The sequence below is a fragment of the Typopeltis vanoorti genome, chromosome 9, assembly GCF_054136105.1.
Source record: "Typopeltis vanoorti isolate ZY-2024b chromosome 9, IOZ_Tvanoo_1.0, whole genome shotgun sequence".
NCBI lineage: Eukaryota > Metazoa > Arthropoda > Arachnida > Uropygi > Thelyphonidae > Typopeltis > Typopeltis vanoorti.
This window is the reverse complement of record NC_143557.1, coordinates 32,587,182-32,606,816: the sequence shown is the minus strand read 5'-3', so window position 1 is coordinate 32,606,816 and position 19,635 is coordinate 32,587,182. Positions and strand designations below refer to the sequence as shown.

At 38.1% G+C, this 19,635-nt stretch overlaps 2 protein-coding genes across 3 annotated transcripts in view; one reads left to right on the top strand and one right to left on the bottom strand.

Annotated features, from left to right (window-relative positions):
* The window catches only part of LOC150102960 (uncharacterized), a 353,745-nt gene extending 346,706 nt beyond the window's left edge, over positions 1 to 7,039 (bottom strand). Inside the window, exon 1 of the mRNA XM_090398023.1 lies at positions 6,849 to 7,039. The gene's annotated coding sequence lies outside the window, so the exon portion shown is untranslated. The remainder of the gene's footprint in view (positions 1 to 6,848) is intronic.
* A 358-nt stretch (positions 7,040 to 7,397) lies between these two features.
* The window catches only part of step (cytohesin steppke), a 375,568-nt gene continuing 363,330 nt past the window's right edge, over positions 7,398 to 19,635 (top strand). For both annotated transcript variants that reach the window (XR_016548776.1, XM_090397533.1), the window contains exon 1: positions 7,398 to 7,694. Coding sequence is in view for 1 of the 2 variants with exons in the window: in XM_090397533.1 (XP_090253659.1) it covers positions 7,646 to 7,694 (49 nt within the window). In the remaining variant the exon portion in view is untranslated. The remainder of the gene's footprint in view (positions 7,695 to 19,635) is intronic.

Below are 19,635 nucleotides of genomic sequence, written 5' to 3'. Positions count from 1 at the left end.
AACATAGTAGGCGAGATGCTAAAATATGGGGGAGAATCGGTTGCAAAAGAAATACATAAGCTATGTAATGAAATATGGAGATCAGGGTATGCCCCCAAAGAGTGGAAAAAATCGGTCTTGGTTGTTCTTCATAAGAAAGACAGTGCTTTAGAATGCACAAATTACAGAACTATTGCATTAATGAGTCATCTTGGCAAAGTGCTGATGAAAATACTAACAGAACACCTGAAGGAGCATATGGAGGCACATCTTCCAGATGAGCAAGCCAGATTTCAACAAGATCGAAGTACAGTGCAACAAATACTCGCACTAAGACTAATAGCTGAGAAAGCTTGAAGAAAGAACAAAAAGATATATTGCTGTTATTTAAAAAAGGGGACAAAGAAGAAGTAAAGACCTATAGCCCAATTAGTATTCTCTCTAATCTGTACAAAATTCTCACAAAAGTAATAACAAACAGGTTAACCCCTCTTCTAGACTCAAATCAACCAGTAGAACAAGCAGGATTTCGTAAAGGCTTGAACACAACTGATCATATTCATGCAGTAAAACAAATAATAGAAAACGCAGAAGAAAACCAATTGCCGCTCTGTTTAGCCTTTATTGATTATGAAAAAGCATTTGATTCCATCAAATCTAATGCAATAATCAAAGCACTCCAGAATCAGGGAGTTCCTGGAAAATATATGGACCTCCTCCAGGAAATATACCACACTGCAACAATCCAACTTCACACGAGTAGCAATAAAATATCAATTGAAAAAGGTGTCCAACAAGGAGACTCTCTATCACCCAAAATCTTTACAGCAGTCCTTCAAGAAATATTTAATAATATAAACTGGACAAGCCTTGGTTTAAAAATAAATAACAAAAACTTAATCACACCTAAAATATGCATATGATATCATAGTTTTTGCAAACATTCCAGAAGACCTATATACCCTGGACCCTGGAAGCTGTATAAAGAGGGTGTGAGTAGGTTTTTTCATGCAGAGTTGTAAATGATTGGACTACCTTGCCTGAGAGTGTGGTGTCTGCAAGGAGTTTGAGTGTGTTTAAGACAAGCTATGATGAGCTGTGTGTGTGATAAAAGGTCCTCCCAGATGAGTCTTTGACTCCATGAAGTCTTGGGGTAATAATAATAAAATAATAATAATAATAATATCATGAAAGCAGAAATGTAGGCCTAAAATTAAACAGAAAAAAAACTAAAATCATGTTTAATCATTTTGTAACACCAAAAAACACAATAATAGAAAACAATTTCTTGGAAAGCATCTCTTCATCTAAATACTTAGGTCATCTCATTCATCTAAACTGTGGACTCCAAAAGGAAATATATAGGAAAGTTCAACTTGACTGGAGTGCATTCAGAAAACTGAAAAGCATTTTTCAAAATAATGATGTCCCACTCTGTTTAAAAAGAAAGAAACTTAACCAGTGTATACTTCCAGTCATCTCATATGGTTGTGAAACTTGGTTGCTAACAAAAGCACTAGCAAATAAATTAACGATTCAAAGAAATATGGAGAGGTTGATGCTAGGCATCACATTAAAAGATAAGAAGCTAGACTCACATTACTGACATCATTCTTCACCATAGCGACTAAAATGGAAATGGGCCAGACATCTATTCAGAAGAGAAGATGAGCAATGGACCACCATACTAACGAACTGGATTCCAAAAGAAGGAAAAGGAGGCCGAGGACGTCCTAAAAGAAGGTGGAGTGATGAATTGTCAAATTTTGTTGGGGAAAATTGGTCAACCATTGCCAAGAACAGAGAAAGGTGGAAAGAACTGGAGGAGGCCTTCATCTAGCAGTGGACAGAAAAATGGCTGAAAGAAGAAGAAGAAGAAGAAATCTGGGTTCTGAATGTAGACAGATCACTAGATCAAGTTATCAAAATTTTCTCATTCTTCAAATTCAGTTCTTCTTAGAAAGTCCCTGGATTCAGATCCTTGACCACCCTTAAACCAGTATCTGAATTCAAGCAACTTATAGCTTCTTGTACACTGTGATATTCTCAAATGAATTTTGCCATACATTTTGCTGAATTTGAATATTTTTTGTGAGTATTTTGAATGTGCTGTACATACCGGCCTGGTTGGCCGAGTGGTTAGCGTATCTGCTCTCCAACCGAAAGGCTGTGGGTTCAAATTCCACCCTGGGCATGGATGTTTGTGATTGTCTGTGAAAAATACTAGTGGTAGTGGGAGGTAGATGGCATTGGTGTAGATGATGATGATGGTAGTTGTGGTTTGTTGTAATTGGTGGAGACAGGGAGTTGTAGAGTAGGAGCCCTCCTTCGATGAGTCTTTGGACTCCCTAGATGTGTCACGTAATAATAATAATTTTCAGAATGCTTTGTATAGGATTCTGTAAGATGAAAAAACTACCTTTACATCAGACTGGCTAACTCAACTTAAGTTGAAAATATTTTAATTCCAGAGAAACCTTTCTCAGTGATGAAAACTGAATCCATTCTTTTCCATCTAAAGGACACATGCTGCATTATCCTTCTAAATGCATTATACCAGCACAAAACTAGCCTAGGTACACCTGACTGATGACTTGGAAGTAGTCTTGCAGTAGTTGAATTATTATTACTACTACCACATTTTATTCATCTCCCCCATCCATAAAAGATTGAAGACCTATCTACATTTATTCTTTTTTTCAAAATAAATACTTATATTTACATTTACTGCCATGGATGAGCTAAAAATCAGATAATGAGTCAAGCTATAGTCAACAAATGCGGTAATTTTTTAGGCCACTTCAGATGTCCAATAATGAATAATGATCTCATTGATTTCATAAATGTAATAGAAAGCCAAGTAGGCAACTTGGAAGATTATATGCTCACTTATATCCCCCCCACCCAATTACCATCTCCAAAAACTAAAAAAAGTACAACTATCATTTCTTAAAACCATATTTGTTTAAAGAAAATTTGAGAAGAGCTTTGTTAGGTTTCATTTAGAAAATAGCATTTGCATAGTATTAGACTGATGGAAGTTTTTTCACTTCGCTATGCTACCAATTATATATTTGGTTTAATCCTTTATCCAAGTGTAAACAAACAAAGTTTGCGGCTGAAGTATTTTCAGGACTGGAGCAACTCGTGGTAAAGGTGGTACAAGTTCTCATCACTTGCCTTAGTATTTCCCATAATGCAAAGCACATCTCCTGGCAGACATGTATAATGCTATGCATTAAGGGAGGGGCCACTACTCAGACCGGTTTCAACCTTTATTGAGGTCTCATCATTGGGAGCCAGACCCAGAGGTGGTGATACGAAGGTGGAAGTAATGAACTCGTATCTACCTATACCAGTTGCCAAAATGTGTCACACCTTCTTATTAAAATTCTCTGGATTAGAGATAAGTTGATGGAAGTTTTTTTCACTTGGCTATGCTACCAATTATATATCTGGTTTAATCCTTTATCCAAGTGTAAGCAAACAAAGTTTGGGCCTGAAGTATTTTCAGGACTGGGGCAACTCGTGGTAAAGGTGGTATAAGCTCTCATCACTTGCCTTAGTATTTCCAAAATGTAAAGCACATCTCCTTGCGAATATGTATAATGCTATGCATTAAGGCTCCCACTGATGAGACCTCAATAAAGGTCGAAAGATCAATCCGGTCTGGGTAGTGGCCCTTCCCTTAATGCATAGCACTATACATGTCCGAAAGGAGATGTGCCACCTTTACCACAAGTTGCCCCAGTCCTGAAAATACTTCAGGCGCAAACTTATATTATATATCAACATATTATATATTAACATATTATATATATTATATATCAACAGCATATTATATTGGTGGCATTATGCTTGGGGTAATTGATGATGAGGCTAGAGTTCTTGAAGTTACAGTGAATAGAAAGTTAAAGTTGACACTGAAATGCATTACATGTAAGTATAAGGAAGTCATGTTTCTTCTTTGTAAGGCCTCGATACATCTGCTCCTGGACTATGTGTAGATTTCGTCTCTTGGGTTCTAAAGGGATAAAGATGCTGTGGAAAGGATGCTACGAAAAGTTTTACAAAGAAAATATTGGGAATATGGAATGCAGATACAAGAATAGATTGTGAGTATGTGGACTACAGATGCCAATAGATAGAAGAAACAGGAGTTATATGATAGAGGTCTACAAACTTTTGAGAAGGATATTGGCTGATAAAATTTTTAATTTATGGAGAAGGTGGGAAGGGGAAAAGGGACCACTATTATTATTATTATGGAGTAAGGATTTCCAGGTCTTAGTGATCCACATTCATAGTGGATTTTCAAGTGAAGGTGAGGTAGTCTGTCTTGCATAGGAGTGGTAGGGCTTTTCCTCTGGGGAAAATGCAAACTACATAAACTATATGCAAACATAGGCAATTAACAAACATAAATGCACTAGAGCCTTACTTGCTTCAGCTGATTCAAACCGAATAGCATACCTGCTGGTGCCTATTGGGTAGAATTATAGAGGCAAATTGCTGAGTCCAAAAGGCAACTCTAAAGAATGTTATCATTATGTTGCAAGTAAAAGAAAAAAATGAATGTGAAAAAATAACTTTAGTGAATGCAAATGGAACCCTTGTGTCAGAAGCAGGTGTGATTGTTCAAATAATGAGTGTTCACTCAGAACTATCAATCAGGTGTACACAAATTGGCATGAAGTACTACTACTATGCACTAAGAGGTGCATAAGAAGGAAGTTCAAGAGCTGTTGCATGACCTGGATAAGAATGTGGCAATAGGGACAGAGGGATATCAGTACATATGTTAAAGTAATGTTCAGCTGAATTGGCTAGGTTCTTGACATATTTGTATAACTTCAGAATCAGGAAAGATCCCACAGAAATGGAAATAATGCCTGCTAGTTCTGTTGTACAAAGGTGGTGCAAAAAACAAAAACAAAAAAAAAAACTACTAACCTATCAGTATCTCTGGAGTGATGATGAAGATTTTAGAGATGTTGATATGAACTCACATACAGAAATGGGTTGACAGATAAGCTATACTTTGCAAAGAACAGCCTGGGTTAATTAAAGGGAAGCCATGTTCCAGCAGTTTGTATTTTACAATAATGTTGTGGATCAGCTGGATAAAGGGAATGGATACACTATGATACTATTGGACTTTGCTAAGGCATTTGATAGGATACCACATGAAAAGCTGTTGCATAAACTATGGAATATGAGGTTGGAATATAAACATTTGACTTGAACAAGTGGGTGATTGATGGATGGTATCAGAAAGTGGTATATGTCGAGAGGGTGGAAATCACCCCGATTTAAAGTGACTAGCAGTTTACTCCAAGGATCTGACAACAGGAGATGTTAACTGTTTGCTGATGATGTAATGACAGGCAGGGCAATCAGTGATGCTACTGATATAAATTACATCACTTACAAAATGATTTTAACAGGAGAGAACTCTGAGCAATGATAATGGCTCTCAGTTAAAATGTTAGTATGTGTAAAGTTATGTGCTTTGGCGTGATGAGATTTCCAACAGTATACTGGTGGGGTCATGCAGAGAAACTGATAAGGCTTGGAATCTTAGTGTTCAAAGGTCACACCAAACACTGCAAATACCACTTAGGGGATAATTTGTAATGTTGAAACAAACATTGACATGTAAGGATAATGAAATCATTTTGCCTGTTTACAAGGCCTTGACATGACTACATATGGACTACTGTGTACAGATTTGGTCTCCTAGATATGGCAGGAATAAAGAAGCTGTGGAATGGATATAAAGAAGATTAACAAAGATGAAGACAGATGAGGTCTATAGATTTCTGAAGAAGTTATAGGATATGGGCTGGTAAAATTTTTCTTTATATTATTATTATTAATCTGACCTCCATGAAGTCAGAGACTCATCATGAGAGATATACACACTATCACACAAAAAACTCATCCAACTGTGCTTAAACTGATTCAATATGTCTACATTCACAACACTGTCAGGTAATGCATTCCACTCACCAAGTAAAGAAACTACTCCTCACTCCTCTGCTCATACCCTCCTCATACAGTTTCCAGAGATGGCTTCTTGTTCTACTCCCCCCCCCCTCCCATTCTATGAAAAATCTCTTCCATGTCCACCTGGTAACAACTCCTGACTAGCTTATATGTCTCAATGGGGATATACCCCATTTCTCCTATTCACACGGCTTTGCAATTTACCTTTTCTCAATCTGTTCTTGTGCTCCACATTCCAAAGACTACTGACCACCTTTTTGAATCTTCTCTGGGCCCTTTCTAACATGTCCTCGTCACCATGAAAACCTGGGGACCAAATCTGTGCAATAATCCATACGAGGCCTGATCAAGGCCTTATTCAATGGCATCATAACCTCTTTATTTCTACGTGTCAGGGTCCTCTGCATCATTGCCATTATCATCTTCACAACTTGTTCAATGTAGCCCCCTGAATTTCAGGTCCTTGTCCACCACCACTCCCGGATCTCTCACCTTTTCTACCTCCTTTAAAGTTTCCCTACCAAGTGTATACTTTGTATCCCATTATTGCTTACCAAATTTTGATAACTAAATAACTTTTAGTTATCAAATAAATAATTTTCATAACTTAGATAACTAAAATTTATGGTATGAGCATATCGTAATGGGGGAGTTTAAACTGCATCTTAAGAATAATTACATGCGATAACGACATCCACTCTATTCACAATTGTAAAACATATCTGAAAAACACCTGAACAAGAATAATGAGTGTTTTTGTAATGTTATGAACATCGAAAATGCTGGCCACTTTTAGGAAATTACTATAATATTGCCTTCATATATAAAATTATTAAAGAAGATGCAAAATATTTACTTACATTTCATCTCAAGGAAAATAAAATTAAAAAAAAACTGGTGCATATGCAACCACTGGAGATATGTACGACAAATTCAACCATACTTCAACAACTATATATGCGGGCAAACAATGATTAGCAATTAAATAAATTTAATAAGATTGCATTTTAACTTTGAGGACGATTACGGTAAAACAGGCATCTGGACGGAATATAACCCGTTATCATTTTAATTTATTTTCTACCTCAAATGCAACGACATACTATCACATTAGGTGTGTAAGACAAGTATGATGTCAGATTTCTCTGATGATTTTTGTTTACGACTGAGTAACTGGACGGAATAATAATTTTAATATACAATATAAGTTACTAATATTATATACATGAGAACAATTAAAATATATCAATAATATTATTAAAGTTGATATATTATTAAAATACACTTTTATCATTTATTTTGATTACACAGTAGCAGTGTAATAAAACTCATTCGTTTTCTTTCGAATCGCCTATTTCTATACGACTTTTCCCGTTTCTTTTGGTGGCAGCACAAGTCGCATGGAGAGACTTACACTACTGTACTGCTAAATTAATACATTTCACTAATATTTAATAAATTATGGATAGTGATTTTTTAAGAAACTACAGATTTCTATGAACAATTGCTTTGTTCTCTGGATTAGCCATGGAATATTCATTGGATGTTAACATAGGCTGTTCATTTTTATTCTTGCATATTTATATTACCTAAATCAGCTACTTGGAATTTTTACAAAATCCTGTAATTTACTTCAATACAACACTTCAAGGAAATCATGAGTATTGCGGCCTTACACAGCCACTGTGATGGGTTTCAAGTGTCAGGTGAGCCAGAACTTTACATTTAATATCGGCATTGATTCTCATTAAAATTATGTCGCTATACATATTGTACTCGTTTTCACTGACCATATGTGATCACAGTTGAATATTATTGAGCGAGAAAGGGATTTGTCATAACACAAGTTCAAGAATATTTTCACTCTCCCCTTTTACCTTAAACTAGAAGTTTGTATACACCGCTATGAGAAGAGACTCCGTAGCTGAGTCGCTATGGGCAATTTCCTTTGGTTGAAAGCCCTGTGTTCGAATCCTGCTCAGGACCCAAAGAACCTGTGGTTGTTTATCCGAAGGTGTGTTTAACCAGTGTTATACCTGTGGAAGAGTTTTTCATTCCACAAAATAGGAAAAATAGCCACAAGAACGTGCAATTGATCATAATGCGCTGACTTAGTTCCTTCTACCGTGATACAAAAAAAAAAATAATTAATGTGAGGTAGATCAGGTTTCATCATTTTTCCACATACTGCTTGCCAACCGTTTGTGTTAACTTTATATCAACAATGTAGATTTTTCATCTATTTAGTTTGTAGTGGTGAACTACAAACTAAATAGATGATAAAAATGGTGTTCAACATATCGGATACATGAACTTGAATTCCACCGTCAAATGAAGGTGCTGGGATGGTGGTGGTCACGAGATTGATTTTCAAAGTGTTTTGTGTAATAGAGGATACTAGGGGGTGAGAGAGATTTAGTTGGGGTTTGTTACATGCCTGCACTTCCCTGGAGTCTGAAAACTCATCACATGTGACCCAAACAAACCACACAATCTGTCATACCTCTCCTTGAACCCATTAACAGATAAAACACTGACTGTGGCAACCCATTCCACTCATTCAGAACTCTTAAAGCAAAAAATCTAGTCCTCACACACCTACTAACCATACCTTTATTTAATTTCCAGAGATCATCCCTTGTTCTGGTCCTTCCAGCCAAGTGTTGAAACATTACCCCTGTATCCACCCATCAAGCAACTTCAATATTTCTATCATATTCCCTCATTTTCTCCTATCAACCAACTTCTGCAATCCACACACCCTCAGTTTATCTTCATAGGGCACATTCCCCAGACCACTTACCACCTTGGTCATTTGCCTCTGAATCTTCTCTACCACTTCCTCATTCCCCATGAAACACAAGAGACTAGACCTGAGCACAGTAATCCAGATATGGATGTATCAAGACCTTATGAAGAGGAATAACTTCCTTATCTCTACTTGTTAATGTGTTCTTCAATAGCCAACTAATCTTATAGACTACCTTTATAACCAATATGTCCTCTAAACTTTTACTCTCCATTTACAAACCACCCCTAAATCTCTTCTTCTTCCTATCATGGAATATAGGCCATGTGGCCTGTTCCAGTCTCATGCCATCTCTTTCTTGGTCTTCCGATTCTTCTTTTTCCACTTATTTTGTATCTGTATAATATTTTTGGTAGTCTGCTGTTGTCCATTCGATTTAAATGTTCTAGCCATTTTTGTTTATACTGTCTTATGTAGTAATTAATTGGTTTGATTTTTAGGGATTGTAAGATTTCTTCATTTGTTTTGTGGTCCCACTTGGTATATCCAGCTGTTTTTCTGAGGAACTTCATTTCTGCTGTTTGAATTCGTTTTTCATCTTTCCTTTTCATGGTCCATGTTTTGCTTCCGTATAGTAGAGTTGGTTTTGACAAGACATTATATAGTCTGATTCTAGTGTGTTTTTGTACCAGGGATGGCTTAAATATACTATTTATTATGCCATTTACTTTGACAAAGTTTGATATTTTAGTGTCTATGTCTTTTTCTTCTTCGTATGATAGATCACATCCCAAGTATATCTGAAAGTGTTTACTTGTTCTAGTATTGTATTATCTAACCTAACCTAAATCTCTAGCTTCATCTATTTCCTGGAGTATAGTGACATCAAAGTGATACATGGTTTGTTATCTATTTATCCCAAAATGCATAACTTTACATTTCTCCACATTAAACTGACATCCATATTCAGTGACAGCCTACTTAAATCATCCTGCAAACTCTCCACATTGCCTTGATTAACTATTGCTCTACCTAATCTTGCATCATCAGCAAGCAACTGAATGTGGCCTTTCAGGTTATTTCCTATATGATTTAAACAGCAATGATTCCAGCACTAAACATTGTGGCACACCACTAGTCACCTGTTTTTATCTCGATTCTGCTACTCGATATATCACTTTTGGATATCTGTCCAGCAGCCACCCTCTTATCCACTTAACCAGTATCATATCCATTCCCATTTGTTCTAATTTGCATAACAGAGTTCCATGTGGTATTCTGTCAAATGCCTTTGCAAAATTCAGCAGAATCATTGTGTAGCTATTTCCTTTATCAAACTTTGCTGTTGCTTTATTATAAAAAAGATAAATTACTAAGGTATGACTGACCCTTCACAAAACCATGTTGCAGCTCATACAGTATCAAATTTTTATCCACCCATTCTTGAATTCTCTTTTTGACCAATTTTTCAGTACTTTTACCACCACATCTGAGATACTGATTGGTCTATAATTTGCTACTGTAGTCTTAGAACCTTATTCAAGGGGATTGTTTTGCTCCCTTTCCACTCCCTTTGAACTCTACCAGAGCCGAGACATAAAGAGCCTAGTCACAGTCATTGCCAGCTCTCTTGCACATTTTCACAAAATTCATGTTGATGACCTTGATGGACCTGTGTTTCACTCAGGATTTCTCCACGAGTGCAGGTCACAAAGATGCCTCCAACGATCTCAAGCCTCTCTCTTCCATGTTATACCCATAGATTTCACTAGTGGATCTTCCCATCTTGTAGGTGGTCTTCCTGCTTTTCTCTTTATTCTTGGTTGCCAGTTGAGTATTCTATATGTCCATCTGTTATCCCTGAGTCTGACTATGTGCCCATCTCATCTTGCTTTCATATACTGCAGTTACCACATCTTTTATGCCTGATATCTTTCTTAGTTCCGTGTTTCTAACATGTTCCAATTTGCTGATGTTACAAAGGCTGCGTTCTATTGCACGCTAAGTTATTCTGAGAGTTTCTTCTTCTTTTCTGATCGTGTTCCATGTTTCTGATCCATATGTGAGTGATGGAAGAATGTCACTGTTAAATAGATGTCAAGATTTGGATCAGTAAGTGTTTCTTTTAGTCTGTTGAATGATAGCCATGCAGCTTGCTTGCGTTTTGCTAGTTCTTCAGATAAATCATTATTCATTTTTATTGTTTGTCCTAGGTAATTGTAGGAGTCAACTTGTTCTATAGGGATGTTATCAATACATATGTGACTGTCACTTGTGTAGATGTTTTTGATCCATTTTGTTTTTTCTAGATTTATTTCTAAGCCTATTTTACTGCTGTTTGTGTATATTTTTTCACCCATTTCTTCTAGGTCTTTTGGGTTGTGGGATATCAGTACTAGATCATCAGCAAACATTAGGATTTGTAGTTTTTCACTCTATGCTTATTCCTCTGTTTTGGTCTGTTTTTTTCAGAATGTATTCTAAAGTGCTGCTAAATAGATTTGGGGAGATCACATCGCCTTGACGGACCCCTCTCTTTATATCTATATTTATAGATTGATCAAATAGGGTTATTTGTGTGGTGTGATTTTTGTTAATTTCTTTTATCATGTGGATGTAAGTAGGGTCCACATTTATTTCCAGTAAGGCACTGATGACTGCATTGTATTCTATGGTATCAAATGCTTTTTTAAAATCAATAAAGAGGAAACATAGAGGGATTCGGTATTCTCTGCATTTTTCTGTTAGTTGTGAAATGACCTGGATATGATCTATTGTGGAGAAGCCTCTTCTGAATCCTACCTGCTTTCTACTTCAGTTGTCTTCGAGAGTGTTTTGGATTCTATTCAGTATTACTCTGTTCATGATTTTATATATGTGAGAGAGAGTAGACAGATTGGATGATAGTTTTTTGTTTTCCTTGTTCTCTTTTTTGAATAGAAGTATGGTTTTTGAGGTCTTCCATTCCTCTGGAATCTTTCTTTCTTTGAAGTACCACGTGAATCTGGCAGCCAATGCTTTGAAAATAATTGGTCCACCTTGTTGGATTTTTTCAGCCTTAACATGATCAAGTCTGAACTTGAGGCTTTACCTTTACTAATTTTCTTAAGGGCATGTTCTATTTCTTCTGGAAGTACATCTGGTCTATTGCTTGGCTTTGGAATGATAGCTTCTGAAACTTGGCACTTAGTTGCATTGAGATCATTATAAAAATTCTGCACAATTTCTTCTATCCTTTTTTCTATTAGTATGTTTTTCTCCATTTTGATCCTGTAAAGCAGAGGGAATTGACTGTTTAAAATTTAAGTCTTTCTCTATTTTTTTCAGGCTGGTTTTTGCCTGCACTGCTTCTCTTAGTTTTTGTATCCTGAAAGCTTTGTAGTCTTCTGGAATTCTTTTCCTTAGTAACTTACAGATAATTTTGTATTCTAGAAAAATTTCTTCAGATTTCTTCAGTTCTTTTCTCTTTCAGTAGTTCTATAGTTTGAAGTGAGAGTCGTTCTCTTTTCTTTTGTTTCACAGGAATTTCTTATTTTTTCGTGCACTCATTGAATTTATTAATCGACTTTATTGATGAATTCAATGAGTGCAAGAAAAAATCAGAAATTCCTGTGAAACAAAAGAAAAGAGAACAACTCTCACCTCAAACTATAGAACTACTATATTGACTTTATATATAACTGGTAATTAATTTACGGAATTAACAACGCATATGAAGTATTTAATTAAAGATAACTTTAATGAATCACTTCTATATTTCGGCAATGTCACATTGCCATCTTCAGGAACATAAAGATATGGTATGTGCACTAAGGAACTAACAAAGCAAATGAGGAAGAATGTAAGAAACTAATTTTGTTCCTAAAGTCCTAATGGTGCCCTCTTGCGGGCTAATTTGGTAGTCTTGGCAGTTGGGCTGAAGTTCTCATAATGAAAGTCTCCCAAATTTGGGGCAGTTTCATGCACCCAACTTTGTTGAGGTTAGGAATGTTTTTTAGAGCTGCTGAAGATTCTTTGAATAATCTTTCGTATTTAAACTTGCTGCGATGGATTATTTTTGTTTTCTTCCAACGAATTTTATGGTGGGTATCTAAGGCATGGTCTGCCAACCCAGAGCGGCTGTACTGGTGAAACCGGATGTAGTCTTGGTGTTCTGAAATCCTGATATTTGTTGTTCTGCCTGTTTAAAGCCAGTATAGAAAACCTCACACTCCAACACACTGACATAATGGTCAGTTTTGACGTCTCCTCCCTATTCACTAATGTCCCACTCAAAGAAACCCTTGAGCTCATCCAAGCCAAGTTTCCTACCGATATCTCAGCCCTATTTCAGTTCACGATGAACTCAGGCTATTTCGTTTGGCAAGGAAAGTTCTACAAACAGATAGAGGGGACAGCCATGGGTTCACCACTTTCCCCACCCTTGGCCAATTTCTTTATGGAGACATTTGAAGAGAAAGCCTTAAACTCCCCCCCACAAAAACCCACTATTTGGCTTCGTTATGTGGATGATGTGTTTGCTATTTGGCCACATGGCTCAGACACACTCCACTCCTTCCTAACACACTTAAACAACCAACATCCCAGAATCCAGTTCACCTTAGAAAAAGAGGAAAACAACACCCTCCCCTTCCTAGACACTTTAATCACCCGCCAGCTTGATGGATCTTTGGTTTTCTCTGTTTACAGAAAACCCACCCACACTGGCAGATACATTCACCAGCAATCCCCCCCCCCTCACAACAATATGGGGTGATAAAAACACTATATAACAGGGCAAAATTAATCTGCTCAGATGACAAGGCCCTGACTATGGAACTAAACCACATCCTCAACACTTTCTTAGCCAATGGCTATAACCCCAAAAAAATCCAAAAAATACTAAAACCTGTAAACCACAACCCCCCTTCCCCCCTCCACAATAAAGACTACACCAAGTCTATCACTATCCCCTACATCCAGGGCACCTCTGAAAAAATAACTAATATCCTCAAAAAATATGACCTTACTTCCTGTTACAGACCATATAAAAAGTTGGCATCCCTTATCCGCTCTACCAAAGACCAACCACTTCCCCTAGACCTACCTGGTGTATACCAGGTCCCTTGCAGCTGCAAATTGTCCTACTTTGGCCAAACAGGCAGAACAACAAATATCAGGATTTCAGAACACCAAGACTACTTCCGGTTTCACCAGTACAGCCGCTCTGGGTTGGCAGACCATGCCTTAAATACCCACCATAAAATTCGTTGGAAGAAAACAAAAATAATCCATCGCAGCAAGTTTAAATACGAAAGATTATTCAAAGAATCTTCAGCAGCTCTAAAAAACGTTCCTAACCTCAACAAATTTGGGTGCATGAAACTGCCCCAAATTTGGGAGACTTTCATTATGAGAACTTCAGCCCAACTGCCAAGACTACCAAATTAGCTCGCAAGAGGGCACCATTAGGACTTTAGGAACAAAATTAGTTTCTTACATTCTTCCTCATTTGCTTTGTTAGTTCCTTAGTGCACATACCATATCTTTATGTTCCTGAAGATGGCAATGTGACATTGCCGAAATATAGAAGTGATTCATTAAAGTTATCTTTAATTAAATACTTCATATGCGTTGTTAATTCCGTAAATTAATTACCAGTTATGTCTAACCAACGTATAAGTCTTACTACTAGAATCATGACTTTATATAGTCATCATTTATGTAACAGTTCGTAATAGTCCATTCAGTCTCTTCTATGTACTTCCTGAACTTGTGGTAGTCTATTTGTTAGGGTTGTCTTTTGTGGTTTGATGTTGCCCTGATGTTCTTTTTTGTGGTCTATTATAATTGCTCTGAGGAGTCTGTAGTCAGAATCTATGTTGAAGTATGTTTCTCCCATTGTACCAACATTTTGTACCAGTCTTTTACAGTCTGTTAAAATGTAGTCAATTTCATTTTTTGTGTCTCCATTCGGTGATTGCCAAGTCCATCTTCTTCCTGGGTTGAAAAAAGTGTTCATGATAAAGAATTGTTCAGCTGCAGCAAATTCAGCTAATCTCTCTCTTCTATTTCTTTCTCGCAGGCCATGTGGTCCTATGAACTTTTCGTTTTCTTTTTCACATCCTATTTTGGCATTAAAGTCACCACCAACGAATGTGTATGTTGACTTGTAATTTAATGCCTGTTCAAGATTCATGTAAAAATTTTCTATTTCTTGATTATCTGCTATATAGATGTTGGAGCATAGCAGGATATTAATTTTATTGTCACTCCACCTTGTTTGCCATTGTTTGAGGATGCTCCAAGGAGTATCTGTGAATCATTTACCATCTTGCTGTCAGTTCTTTCAATCTTTTTGTTTCATTCACTAGCAGGATATCCAAGTTGATATTGGGTAGTTCTTTGATTAATAAATCTATTCTGTAGTCTCTTGCCAAAGTTCGAGTATTGAGGGTACTGATTGCTATTTTCATAGATTTAAGAGGCGGCCTGTTTTCATCTGCGAGATTCTTGGCCTCACTCGGTGCCTTACTGCTGCTGTAGAAAGGTGAGTGTGGGCTGTGCAGGACTCGGGGCCGTTTCTGTTGTTGTAGTGGCATCTTTGCTGTGGTTGCATATACACTTCTCCTGACCAGGGTTCTGAAGTGTTTGCCAGAGCTCTGTTGTTGGGTCCAGGTCTGATAATGGTTAGGATTCCCAACACCTTAAGGTGCACCACAGGGAGGTAGAGTTGGACTTTGCACACCTATTCATGTTGATATCCCATCTAATCTCAAAGCAGTATTTACATTAAGATTTTGCAATACCCTAAGAACCTCCAATTCATCCACTTCTGTTCCTGCATTAGTGTCTGTCACATATGCTAAAGCAGTAACCTCACTAGGATGATATAACCTTGTAAAGCGGTCACTCAATAATCAGCTATTTTATTTGTATCTGTCACCTCATAGCCATCATCATCACTAATTAAGGTTAATCTTTGAAATTCTTCCTATTACTTGTAGCATAATGAAAGAACTCTTTGGGATTTCCTTTGGCCTGCTTGGCTAGATTCTTCTCATAATCTGATTTTGCCTTCCTTGCCATGCTGGTCACCTTTCTTGCCTGAGCCTTGTACTGTTCATGAGTTTGCTGGTGACCTTTCTCTTTATATACCCACCACAGTATATTCTTCTTCTGCAGCTTGTGCTTAATGATATTACTCATCCACCTAACTCCTACCTTCCTTATTGATTAACCTTCCTTAGCCTAGGTATACAATTTAATTCTACTTCCTCTAGATGACCCTGAACTATATCCCATGCACTACTAACATCCTTAACCTGCAGTGTTTTATGCCATGGTGCAGATTTAAGCCCCTTCGTGTGGGGCAGCTGTTCTTGGTGAAAGGGACCTGCCACGTTTTCTTTACGTTTCTTCCCGTGTTCTTTGCTCTACTTCTCCTATGTCTTTTTCACTATCCTTTTTTTCCAGACCACCATCACTGAGATCCAACGCCCTGCCCTGTGTTTGCCATGCGGTGCGACCTGTGGACATCCGGAAAGGGGGATCCTGGTAGTCTTGCACTACTTTGACCCCTGCTTCTGCAAGATGGGCGGTCCTGGATAGCCCAGCCAGGATCATTTGGCTAGTGGGCTTGTCTGCAAGGGTCAATGGTGTTGCAGTAAGTCTCATCCCCATGGTCTGGGGTTGGGATCCCAGGCTTGCTGTAGTGCCGGTATAGTGTCCAGGGTAGCCCTGGTCCAACGCCCAATGCCCTGCCCTGTGTTTGCCATGCGGTGCGACCTGTGGACATCCGGAAAGGGGGATCCTGGTAGTCTTGCACTACTTTGACCCCTGCTTCTGCAAGATGGGCGGTCCTGGATAGCCCAGCCAGGATCATTTGGCTAGTGGGCTTGTCTGCAAGGGTCAATGGCGTTGCAGTAAGTCTCATCCCCATGGTCTGGGGTTGGGATCCCAGGCTTGCTGTAGTGGCGGTATAGTGTCCAGGGTAGCCCTGGTGTTCCACTCTTGAGCACATTCAATGCTTGCCAAGCAGTGGGCATCCATATGTGGCTCCATGGTGGGTGGGGAGCTCTGGTGCCGAACCAGAAACTTTTTGAGCATGAATCCTTCATCCTGAAATGTTTCAGGGGCCCTAACAAAGTCCCAACCAAGTACTGATACCATAGATACATCATATGTAAATAGAAGTAAGAAACAAAAGACATATGATGCTAACATAAATGTACCAACATTTTTAATCATTCATGCCACAGGTGAAAAACCAATAGGGAAAATATCACCCTTCTTAATTCAGAAAGGTTTAGAAGGACTGGCAGGACCTCTCAAAACTGTTAAGAAATTGCATTCTGATGATATCCTTGTGGGAACATTGTGTCAGCAACATTCTGAGAAACTACTGAGAGCAACAACAATGAGTGGAATAGAAATTACAGTAACACCTCATAAAACACATAACTCCTGTAGAGCAGTGATATCAGAATGGGATCGCCTTGATGTTCCTGATGAAGAAATATGTTCAGAACTTAAAGATCAAGGAGTGACAGATGTGAGGTGCATCCTGATATGTAGGGATGGTCACCAAGTTCCAACCAAGAACATCATCCTTACTTTTGATACACCTAAGCCTCCAACATCTGTAAAAGCAGGGTATCTCAGCTGTCCTGTTAGAATATACATCCCTAACCCACTGAGATGCTTTAAATGTCAGAGATATGGACATGCCCAAACTGCCTGCCGTGGTTCTACTACCTGTGCTCGATGTGGTAGTAAAGAGCATAATAACAAATCTTGCTGTGTAAAAAAAGCTAAATGTGTCAACTGTCAGGGAGATCATCCAGCTTACTCTCGTGCATGTCAGAAATGGAAAGATGAAAAAGAAATACAAAGAATGAAAACAGCAAAACATAACATATCAGGATGCAAAATGAAAGCTAGCCACTATCACACCTACTCTGAGATCCTCTTATGCTCATATGGTAACAATTAAGAAAGTGACAGTAGCAACTCAAACCTGTATGTCTGTTCCACCATCTGATACTTTCACCATACCTGCACCTTATGATCACAAGTACTTCTCTGTTGAGCTCATCAATCACATGACGTGTATGGCCTTATAATAAATTTAGTTTAATCCTTTATCCAAGTGTGAGCAAACAAAGTTTGCGCCTGAAAGTATCTTCAGGACTGGGGTAACTCCTTGCAAAAGTGGAGCAAGCTAACATCACTCCTATCCCAGTATCTCCCATAATGCAGAACACATCTCCTTGCGGATATGTCTAATTTTATGTATTAAGGGAAGGGCCACTACCCAGACTAGTTTCGACCTTTATTGAGGTCTCTTTAGTGGGAGCTAGGCCCAAGTGGAGATACCAGCCAGAAGCATTAACAAGGTCATCTCTACCTATAGGAGTTGCCAAATGGTGTGCTACCTTTTTAATAAATTACTCTGGATTTAGAGAAAGATGTTGAAAGTTTATTTTTCACTTGGTTAGAATGTAATAAATTTAGTTTAATCCTTTATCCAAGTGTGAGCAAGCAAAGTTTGCACCTGAAAGTATCTTCAGGACTGGGGTAAGGTGGTACAACACCAGGGCAACTCCTTGCAAAATTGGAGCAAGCTAACATCACTCCTATCTCAGTATCTCCCATAATGCAGAACACATCTCCTTGCAGATATGTCTAATTTTATGCATTGAGGGAAGGGCCACTACCCAGACTAGTTTCGACCTTTATTGAGGTCTCTTCAGTGGGAGCCAGGCCCAAGTGGAGATACCAGCCAGAAGCATTAGCAAGGTCATCTCTACCTATAGGAGTTGCCAAATGGTGTGCCACCTTTTAATGGTGTTGTACCACCTTACCCCAGTCCTGAAGATACTTTCAGGCACAAACTTTGTTTGCTCACACTTGGGATAAAGGATTAAACTAAATTTATTATATTCTAACCAAGTGAAAAATAAACTTCCAACATCTTTCTCTAAATCCAGAGTAATTTATCAAAAAAGGTGGCACACCATTTGGCAACTCCTATAGGTAGAAATGACCTTGCTAATGCTTCTGGCTGGTATCTCCACTTGGTCCTGACTCCCACTGAAGAGACCTCAATAAAGGTCAAAACTAGTCTGGGTAGTGGCCCTTCCCTTAATGCATAACATTAGACATATCCGCAAGGAAATATGTTCTGCATTATGGGAGATACTGAGATAGGAGTGATGTTAGATTGCTCCACCTTTGCAAGGCGTTGCCCTGGTGTTGTACTACCTTACTCCAGTCCTGAAGATAGTTCAGGTGCAAACTTTGTTTGCTCACACTTGGATAAAGGATTTAACTAAATTCATTAAAAGCGGTAAAATATATAACAGAATGCATTGTCCAGGCAGCAACCATCCCAAAAACATCACCTCAGTTTCCACTCTATCTAAAGCCTTGGTGGAACCCAGAATGTTAGACAGCCAAAAAAAGATCAACACAGAGTATGGGATATATTTTGTAGATATCCCACCACATCAAACCTTATAGCTTTCAAGCGTGCTCAAACCAAAGCAAGCTATGTGAGCCGTTAGAGTCAAAAACAATCATGGATCCAATTTGCTACATCAATTAATCAAATGACCAGTCCAAAAATTGTATGGGATAAAATCCGGAAAATGAAAGGCAGATATAGAACACATTACCTTAGACCATAATAGATCCTTGGTGTTCCCCAAGGCTCTGTGTTAAGTGTGACACTCTTCTGTGTTAAAATTAACTCGATCACCGAACAGCTTCCCCCCACTGTGGACAATGCTCTAAATGTTAATGACTTCACAATTTACTGCCACTCCCGTAACATGAGGGTAATTGAAAGTCAACTTCAGCAAGCTATTGATCATGTTTCTGTGTGTTTGCTCTTAGTAATGGATTTAGGTTTTCAA